We start from the raw sequence: 10226 nt of genomic DNA on the forward strand, positions 1-10226 counted from the left end.
GTTTAGAAGAATGAGGGGAGACCTTTTGAATGTTAAAAGGCATGGACAGAGTGGATGTGGCAAAGTTGTTTCCCATGATGGGGGAGTCTAGTACGAGAGGGCATGACTTAAGGATTGAAGGGCGCCCATTCAGAACAGAGATGCAAAGAAATTTTTTTAGTCAGAGGGTGGTGAATCTATGGAATTTGTCGCCACGGGCAGCAGTGGAGGCCAAGTCACTGGGTGTATTTAAGGCAGAGATTGATAGGTATCTGAGTAGCCAGGGCATCAAAGGTTATGGTGAGAAGGCGGGGGAGTGGGACTAAATAGGAGAATGGATCAGCTCATGATAAAATGGCGGAGCAGACTCGATGGGCCGAATGGCCTACTTCTGCTACTTTGTCTTATGGTCTTATGGTTTACGTCTGTGCCTGACCCCTCCATTCCTGCATTTGCCCTGACCCCCTCGTCTCTCTCAGACTCTGAAATTCTCTCTACCTCGACCTCAGGTTACCACCACTGTCCAAGAAAGAGAATTCCAAATGTTCCCCACCCTCACTCTCCCTCCCCCCACCCCAACCCACTTCCTTCCCCACTCCTTCCTTCACCCTCACCATCTCCTCAACCCTCTCCTCTTCCTCACCCATCAGCTCCATGTCCCTTCCCATCACCCTCCATTCACTCATCTCCCTTCCACTCTGCCATCCTTCTCTCCATCTCCCCTCAGCCCCTTTCCCTCCCCATCTCCTCATCCCTCTCTCCCCTCCTCCCACCCTACAAGCCAATGCAATTTGCCCTCTGATCCTTCCCTCACCTCTCACTACACCCCCACACCCTCTCCCCCATGATCTGTGTGCCCACTCAGAAGTTGTGGCACCTCAGACCTTTAGACACTGTTCCGTCCTCTGTCCCGATCAGGGGAGGGCTTGGCAAGGTTGTTGTACAGTGACTGATGCTTTTAAACTTTGTGTGTGTCTCTCTGTCTGTGCCTGTGCCTGAGCCTGTGTGCGTGGTGCGAGTGTATGTGACTGGGTGTGTATGTGTCTTTGTGGGTAGATGTGTATAGTGTTTGTGTATGTGTGTGTGTATATATATATATATGTGGTGTGTCTGTGTGGGTAGGTGTGTTTGTATCTGTGTTCATGTGTGTTTATATCTGTGTTCATGTGTGTTTGTATCTGTGTTCATGTGTGTGTGTGTGTATGTGGTGGCATTAGAAATGATCTTTCAAAATTCATTGGACTCTGGCATGGTGCCAGAGGACTGGAAAATTGCAAATGTCGTTCCACTCTTTAAGAAAGGAGGAAGGCAGCAGAAAGGAAATTATAGACCAGTTAGCCTGAACTGAGTGGTTGGGAAGATGTTGGAGTCAATTGTTAAGGATGAGGTGATGGAGTACTTGGTGCCACAGCACAGGATAGTACAAAGTCAGCATGGTTTCCTTAAGGGAAAATCTTGTCTGACGAGCCTGTTGGAATTCTTTGAGGAGATTACAAGTAGGATAGATAAAGGGGATGCAGTGGCTGTTGTACATTTGGACTTTCAGAAGGCTTTTGACAAGATGCCACACATGAGGGTACTTACCAAGTTAGGAGCCCGTGGTATTACAGAAAAGTTACTAACATGGTTATAGCATTGGCTGATTGGTAGGAGGCAGTGAGTGGGAATAAAAGGATCCTTTTCTGATTGACTGCCAGTGACTAGTGGTGTTCCGCAGGGATCGGTGTTGGGACCATTTCTTCTTATGCTGGATATAAATGATTTAGATGATGGAATAGATGGCTTTATTGCCAAGTTTGCAGATGATACAAAGATTGGTGGAGGGGCAGATAGTATTGGGGAAACAGGTAGAATGCAGAAGGACTTGGACAGATTAGGAGAATGGGCAAGAAAGTGGCAAATGAGATACAATGTTGAAAATTGCATGGTTATGCATTTTGGTTATAGAAATAAAGGTGCGGACTATTTTCCAAACGGGGAGAAAATCTAGGAATCTGAGATGCAGAGGGACTTGGGAGTCCTTGTGCAGAACACCCCGAAGGTTATCTTGCAGGTTGAGTCAGTGGTGAGGAAGGCAAATGCTATGTTAGCATTCAATTCAAGAGGTCTGGAATACAAGGCAAGGAGATGGTGCTGAGGCTTTATAAGGCACTGGTAAGGCCTCACCTTGAGTATTGTGAACAGTTTTGGGCTCCTCATCTTAGAAAAGATGTGTTGGCATTGGAGAGGGTCCAGAGGAGATTCACAAGGATGATTCCAGGAATGAAAGGGTTATCATACAAGGAATATTTGATGGCTCTGAGTTGCTACCCGCTAGAATTTAGAAGGATGCGGAGGGGGGATTTCATTGAAACTTTTCGAATGTTGAAAGGCCCAGACAGAGTAGATGTGGAAAAGATGTTTGCCATGATGGGAGAGTCTAGGACAAGAGGGAACAGCCTCAGGATAGAGGGGCACCCTTTGAAAACAGAGATGCGGAAATATTTCTCTAGCCAGAGGATGGTGAATTTGTGGAATTTGTTGCCACATGCTGCTGTGGAGGCCAGGTCATTGGGTGTATTTAAGGCAGAAATTGATAGGTTCTCGATTGGACATGGCATCAAAAGTTACAGGGAGAAGGCTGGGAACTGGGGTTGAAGAGGAGGAAAAAAAAGGATCAGCTATGATTGAATGGCGGAGCAGACTCGATGAGCCAAGTGGTCTGATTCTGCTCCTATGTCTTATGGTCTTGTGTGTGTGTGTGTGTGTGTGTGAGAGAGAGAGAGAGAAAGACAGATAGACCAACTGAAAGACTCAGTGACTGACCCGTTGTCTGTTTGTGACAGGGAGCCTGGACCCGTGCGAGAGTGTAGACACCCCCCCGGCACTGTGGTGTGCTCTGACTGATGGAAGGCTGCTCATCTACAATGCTGCCTCCTGGCTCCAGGAACAGCCGCCCATCCAGGCCGGACGCTCCAGGCTGGTGAGTGACGAGGGTTGGGTGGTGTAGGCCGCAGAGGGGTGTAAAGTTACTGGGGACCTCCGGACAACTCCAACCACATCTGAGGCAGTAGGGAGCCTCACAGGGGAAACTCCTCACCAATGAGATGCAATGCTGATCTGGGTTTAGAGGGTCACCATGTGTTCAGCTCTCACTGTTCCCCACCTCCATACCCACTGAGGCAGATCAGACCAGCTACAGTCTGCACAGCACACATCTCTTCTCCCTTAATTTCCACACTCCCATCTCCCCCCTCTCCTCACACATCTACACCCCTTTCCTCACCCTTCACCTCCTCCCCCCTTCTCCTTACGTCCCCAAACCTCTATCTCCCCTTCTCCTTACGTCCCCAAACCTCTATCTCCCCCCTTCTCCTTATGACCCCAAACCTCTATCTCCCCCCTTCTCCTTACGTCCCCAAACCTCTATCTCTCCCCCTCTCCTTACGTCTCCAAACCCCTATCTCTCCCCTTCTCCTTATATCCCCAAACCTCTATCTACCCCCTTCTCCTTACATCCCCAAACCTCTATCTCTCCCCCTCTCCTTACATCCCCAAACCTCTATCTCTCCCCCTCTCCTTACATCCCCAAACCTCTATCTCTCCTCTTCTCCTTATGTCCCCAAACCTCTATCTACCCCCTTCTCCTTACGTCCCCAAACCTCTATTTACCCCCTTCTCCTTACGTCCCCAAACCTCTATCTCTCCCCTTCTCCTTACGTCCCCAAACCTCTATCTACCCCCTTCTCCTTACGTCCCCAAACCTCTATCTCCCCCCTTCTCCTTACGTCCCCAAACCTCTATCTCCCCCCTTCTCCTTATGTTCCCAAACCTCTATCTCCCCTTCTCCTTACGTCCCCAAACTTCTATCTCTCCCCCTCTCCTTACGTCCCCCAAACCTCTCTCTCCCCCTTCTCCTTATGTCCCCAAACCTCTATCTCTCCCCTCCTCCTTACATCCCCAAACCTCTATCTTCCCTTCTCCTTTCTTTTTCAATCTTTTTACTAATTTCATAAAATGAAAACATAACAAAACAGAAATACAAGTAGTAGGAGATACATTGTTACAGTTAAAATGAGTAATTGTAAAACCATATAGTATGAATTGACGAAACTCCCAATCGTGTAAAATAACAGTGAGTAATACAAAACAAAAAAAATGAAGAAAAATCATGAAAAAGAAAAAAAATAGAAAAGAAAACAAACCCCATCCCCAAAAAAACTAAACTAAACAGAATTAGTCAACTAAACTAAAAGACTTGGGCAATACTAACAACTTGAAAATGGGAAAAAAGAAAACCTTAGTGTCGACAACTCCATTCCTCTCAACCAACAGTACAGAGAAATAAAACAAGTTTGGAAATAGTCAAATTACATCAAATGAAAATGCTGAATGAATGGCCTCCAAGTCTTTTCAAATCTAATAGAAGGGTCATAAACTGCACTTCGAATTTTTTCCAAATTCAAACACACCATAGTTTGTGAAAACCAATGAAATACAGTAGGAGGGTTAATCTGTTTCCAATTCAGCAAAATGGATCTTCTAGCCATTAGAGTAAGAAATGCAATCATCCTACGTGCTGAAGAGGTGAAATAATTTAAATCTATCATTGGTAATCCAAAGATAGCAGTAATTGGATGGGGTTGTAAGTCTATATTCAAAACCGTGGAAATAATGTCAAAAATATCTTTCCAATATTTTTCCAACAAAGGACATGACCAAAACATGTGAGTTAAAGAAGCTATCTCACAATGACATCTATCAAATATTGGATTAATATAAGAATAATAACGAGATAGTTTATCTTTGGACATATGAGCCCTGTGCACAACTTTAAACTGTATCAACACATGTTTAGCACATATAGAGGATAAATTAACCAACTGAAGAATTTTTTCCCATTTTTCAATTGGTATAATAATCTTAAGTTCTCTTTCCCAGACAGCTTTAATTTTATTGGAAACATCAGGGCATAAATTCATAATTATATTATATATAATTGCTACAACACTTTTCTGTGAAAGATTTAAATCTAAGATTTTTTCCAAAGTGTCCATTGGATATGGGTGTGGAATATTAGGAGAAACAGTAATTAAAAAGTTTCTCATCTGTAGATATCTAAAAAAGTGAGATCTGGGTAAGTTATATTTATTAGAAAGTTGATAAAAAGACATGAAACAATTATCCAGAAATAAATCACAAAAACGAATTATACCTTTGGTTTTCCATTCAGAGTAAGCTGACCCCAAACCTCTATCTCTCCCCTTTTCCTTACCTCCCCAAACCTCTATCTCTCCCCTTCTCTTTACATCCCCAAACCTCTATCTCTCCCCTTCTCTTTACATCCCGAAACCTCTATCTCCCCCCTTCTCCTTACGTCCCCAAACCTCTATCTTCCCCCTTCTCCTTACGTCCCCAAACCTCTATCTCCCCCCTTCTCCTTACATCCCAAACCCCTATCTCTCCCCTTCTCCTTATGTCCCCAAACCTCTATCTCTCCCCTTCTCCTTACATCCCAAACCTCTATCTCTCCCCTTCTCCTTACGTCCCCAAACCTCTATCTCCCCCCTTCTCTTTACATCCCCAAACCTCTATCTCTCCCCTTCTCCTTACGTCCCCAAACCTCTATCTCCCCCCTTCTCCTTACGTCCCCAAACCTCTATCTCCCCCCTTCTCCTTACGTCCCCAAACCTCTATCTCCCCCCTTCTCCTTACATCCCAAAACCCCTATCTCTCCCCTTCTCCTTACATCCCCAAACCTCTATCTCTCTCCTTCTCCTTACGTCCCTAAACCTCTATCTCTCCCCGCTTCTCCTTACGTCCCCAAACCTCTATCTCTCCTCTTCTCCTTACGTCCCCAAACCTCTATCTCCCCCCTTCTCCTTACATCCCCAAACCTCTATCTCCCCTTCTCCTTACATCCCCAAACCTCTATCTCTCCCCCTCTCCTTACGTCCCCAAACCTCTATCTCTCCCCGCTTCTCCTTACATCCCCAAACCTCTATCTCTCCCTGCTTCTCCTTACGTCCCTAAACCTCTATCTCTCCCCTTCTCCTTACATCCCCAAACCTCTAACTACCCCCTTCTCCTTACGTCCCCAAACCTCTATCTCTCCTCTTCTCCTTACATCCCCAAACCTCTATCTCCCCCCTTCTCCTTACGTCCCCAAACCTCTATCTCCCTTTCTCCTTACGTCCCCAAACCTCTATCTCTCCCCCTCTCCTTACATCCCCAAACCTCTATCTCTCCCTCTCTCCTTACATCCCCCAAACCTCTATCTCTCCCCTTCTCCTTACAGCCCCAAACCTCTATCTCCCCCCTCCTGCCCCTCCTACCCCCAACTTTGTCCCAATGTCTCTCCTACCCACCAGAACTTCAGCTGCCTCTAACTGTCTCCCTGAGTCCCATCAGCACTGTCCCTGAGGCAGTTTTGACTGAAGCCACTGCCATTTCCCTAACTCACCGACATTCCTGCGTCCTTCCCTCCCATGGGAAGAGACAGATGTGACTGCTCTTGAACCTGACCATTCCCAGACACCCCTGGCTCCCTGTGAGAGACCATCGGTGAGTTTGCTGACCGCTGTGGACGATACTGGCTCTGTCTGCTGCCATGATGGGAGAAGAGCGAGGTGGGGACGGTCTTCAGCCTGGGCTACCCAGCTCTAGCCTTGGCTGCTAACTGCTGATACCTTCTGTCTCTCTCCACCACCAGAACTGTATGATCGGGGTCGGCCGGGAACAGGTGTGGATCGGCTCCGAGGATTCTTTCATCTACATCGTCAGCGCCCGACACCTCACCTGTCACCGACGCCTGGTCGCACATCGCAACCAGGTGACAGGGATGCGCCAAGAGATACTGCCCGGTGGCGAGGGGGGTGCCAGGTGAGTGTCTGCATCCAGTGGCCGGGCACAGCCTGTGTGACGCGTGTATAGTTAGGTGAGAAGAGTGTGTGATGGCACGCTTTGACAGGTATGTGAAGTTGTGCAGTGACAGGTGTGGGCAGGTGTTTGACAGGTGTGACAGGCAGACGGCTGTGTGGTAACAGGTGTGTACAGGTGTGCGACGGGTATGGAAACAGGTGTGGTAACAGGTAAGTGATGAGTGTGTGGTAACAGGTGTGTTGATGGGTTTGCACTGACAGGTGCATTTGGGTGTGTGGTAACAGAGGTGTATGGGTGTGTAGTAATGGGTGTGTGGTAACGGGTGTGTGATGGGTTTGCGATGACTGGTGTGCATTTACCAGTAGGTGACAGTTGAGTTACGGTTGTGTAGTGACAGGTGAGTAACTGTGGCTCTCGCTGTCCCAGCCAGGTGTACTCGTGCAGTCTGGATGGCACCATCATTGTGTGGGACCCGGTCTCCATGGAGATGAAGAGTCAGTTCCAGCTAGAGCAGTGTTGGCAGCTGACGTCCATCGCCCTGCACCGCAACCACGTCTGGTGCTGTGAGTGTGCGGGGGAGCGTGGGGTGGGGGCTGTACGTGGGTCCGAACCTCTGTCAACAGCCCATGCGCCTGTGGATACTGCCTGCAGTCCTTTCCCGGTGAAGCCAGATCTGTCAAAGGCTGCTCCATTTTCCGAGTCTCCCACCGCCCAGCGAGGTTATGGCTGATCCAGTCTTGACCTCAGGACACTTCCCAACGGCACAGATCGCAACCCCTCCCTCCCACATTTAGATATCCGTCAACCTTCACTCAAAATTCAGTGTGTCCACCTTCTCCACTCTCAAGGGGATAGAACTCCAGACGTAACAGCCATCCCCCAAGAGCAGAAATCCCTCCCCATCTCTAGGGCAGGCCACCCTGTGTGCAGAAACTCTGCCCCAGGGTCTGCCCCCGCCCCATCTGGGAGAATCATCGCCTCTACATTCTCGCCGTTACCTTCCCACCCCGCCTCACAACCTGTCTCAGTCGGGCTGCCCCCAACCCATTCCTTTAAATTTTGAGTGTCGTCCCAACTTGTTCAAATCCTCTTAATGCGTTGGCCACCCCAGCTGCCCTTCTGTGCACCATCCCCACCATAAGCACCTCATTAGCTATGGGGCTTGGCTACTCCAGTGGCTCTGAATCCTGCCGGAGGACTCAGGTCCCTTTGTACCTCTGATTTCTGAATCTTCTCTCCACTTTCTACACTTTAACTCCTTCTGCCAAGGTGCATGACCATACACTTCCCTACAGAAAGTTCCATCTGCCACTTCTTTGCCCAATCTCTAAATCTGTTCTAATCCTTCTGCAATCTCCCTGCTTCCTCAACACTACCTGTCCCTCCACCCACCTTCGTATCGTCAGCAAACTCGGCACAAAGCCATCAGTTCTTTTATCCGAGTCACTGATAGTTAACGTGCAAACCCCCTGCTACTCAGGTGTGGAGAACAGTCTGGTGATTGTGGCTCGGGACGGGAACCAGCTGCAGAAGGTGACTCGAACATTCACTCCCCAAGGAGGCTCTATTCTGCTGAGTTACTTCCTCATTCTTCCTCAGGTAGGTCCCGTCAGGGTCAGGCTAGGCTTGGGGGTGTGGTGTGAGGGGTTCAGGGTTCAGAGGTCAAGGGTCAGTGGGTTTCTCCCACTACTTTTCACGTTGCCGATGCGCTCTTGACCATTTGGACAGGCTGTTTCTTTACTCTGCAGAGCGCAAGAGGGCTGCAGACAGGGTGAATGGATAGTTTAGTTCCCAGGGTGGAGGAATCTCGAATCAGAGGGCACAGGCCGAAGGTGACAGGGGAGAGTTTCCAGGGTCAGGGAAACTGGAACTAGAGGGCACAAGTTGAAGGTGAGAGGGGAGAGATTGACCTGAGGGCCAAGTATAAAGTATGTTTTGGTGAAACCAGAGGGAAAACAGCTTGTATTTGGATCAAGCTGCCAAAGTACAGCAGACATCCCACCCTGCAAAAACTCATTTCAGGGAGGTAGCACCATCAATTTGCGGGAGACTCCCAGAACTTCTGGGAGAGGTGGGGTGTCTGCAATAGAGTAGCTCCTTAGCAGCTAGCCAGCTAGTTTAAATAGCGTTATCTATGCTAATGAACGAATGACACCTGTTAAACTCACCTCAACATGTCTTTTACAGTCTTAACTCACCATGGGCAATAGAAAAGTCACTGTTGCAAACAGTGCAGCGAGCAACACTGTCATTATTTTTGACCCCTATTAGGCAGGGGTACACTTTAGTGTAGACTGGAGTGACGTACGTTTTATATTTTTTTTTGGAACACTCTGCCATGGCGTTCTCTCGCTCTGTCTCTCTCTCTCACGCTCTCTCTCTCTCGCTCACTCTCAAAAAAATTGAGTTCTGGGACATTGTATATAATTTACAGGCATCAGGGAGCCACTATTAATATGCGGGAGACTCCAGGAACTTCCGGGAGAGGTGGGATGTCTGATGCAGTAACAACATTGGACAGGGAAGGTTGAACATGGAACATTACAGCTCAGTACAGACCCTTCAGCCCACGATGTTGTGCTGACCCTTTAACCTACTCTAATTTCAACCCCACATCTGCCTGAGAGTTTCTCAAATGCCCCTAATATATCTGCCTGTACCACCACCCCTGGTAGAGAGGGTTAGCAGCAAGTCAGGCGTTAGGGGCGAGCTCAGACAGCAGTTTTGGTCGGCATGGGCCAGCTGAGCCGCAGGCCTGGTGTCTCTGCTGTGGGACTCTCGGCAGCTCGTTCTTCCTGCCACAGAGGGGTGTGAAGGGCTTGATACACGTGCAGGCTCTTCTCTGCCAGCTGCTGGTAGAGCCGGGCTAGGGGACATGGGCCAGGTCGGCGGATGGCTGGTTAATGCTGCTTCTGCCTGCTGGCTCCGCAGGGGGAAGTGTGGATGCTGTGTGCACAGGGGTGCAGCCTGTACGTGTATCGCACCGACATCCTGAGTGATCTGGTCAGAGAGATCCCCTTCCCGCCTGGCATACACCTCAGCTGCATGATCCACGTCAAGAAGCAGGTAAGGAGGCTGCAGGCATCAAATCCTCTTCCCAAGTGTTATCTGAATTTAACCCTGACTCTGACCCTCACCCCACTCGACCCCGGGCCCTCACCCCACCCGACCTCTGCTCTTACTCCACCTGGCCTCTGGCTCTCACCCCACCTGACCCCTGACCCTCACCCTGACCTGACCTCACCCACCTGACCCTTAACTCTCGTCCCAATCCAACCTCCAAACCTCTCCCTCACCCCAATGACCCGACCTCTGACCATCACCCTGATTTTGCCCCACTCAACCTCTGACCTTCATCCCCAACCCCACCTCCTACTCACTCTATC

At 48.9% G+C, this 10226-nt stretch overlaps 1 protein-coding gene across 7 annotated transcripts in view; it reads left to right on the top strand.

The window, feature by feature from the left end:
• The window catches only part of LOC140188363 (DENN domain-containing protein 3-like), a 180098-nt gene that overhangs the window by 165829 nt on the left and 4043 nt on the right, over positions 1–10226 (top strand). For all 7 annotated transcript variants that reach the window (XM_072244564.1, XM_072244590.1, XM_072244574.1 and 4 more), the window contains 5 exons: positions 2805–2941; positions 6671–6840; positions 7267–7403; positions 8321–8439; positions 9772–9906. In XM_072244564.1, coding sequence (XP_072100665.1) covers positions 2805–2941; positions 6671–6840; positions 7267–7403; positions 8321–8439; positions 9772–9906 — 698 coding nt within the window. The remainder of the gene's footprint in view (positions 1–2804; positions 2942–6670; positions 6841–7266; positions 7404–8320; positions 8440–9771; positions 9907–10226) is intronic.

This window comes from Mobula birostris, chromosome 2, assembly GCF_030028105.1.
Source record: "Mobula birostris isolate sMobBir1 chromosome 2, sMobBir1.hap1, whole genome shotgun sequence".
In the NCBI taxonomy this organism is placed as follows: domain Eukaryota; kingdom Metazoa; phylum Chordata; class Chondrichthyes; order Myliobatiformes; family Myliobatidae; genus Mobula; species Mobula birostris.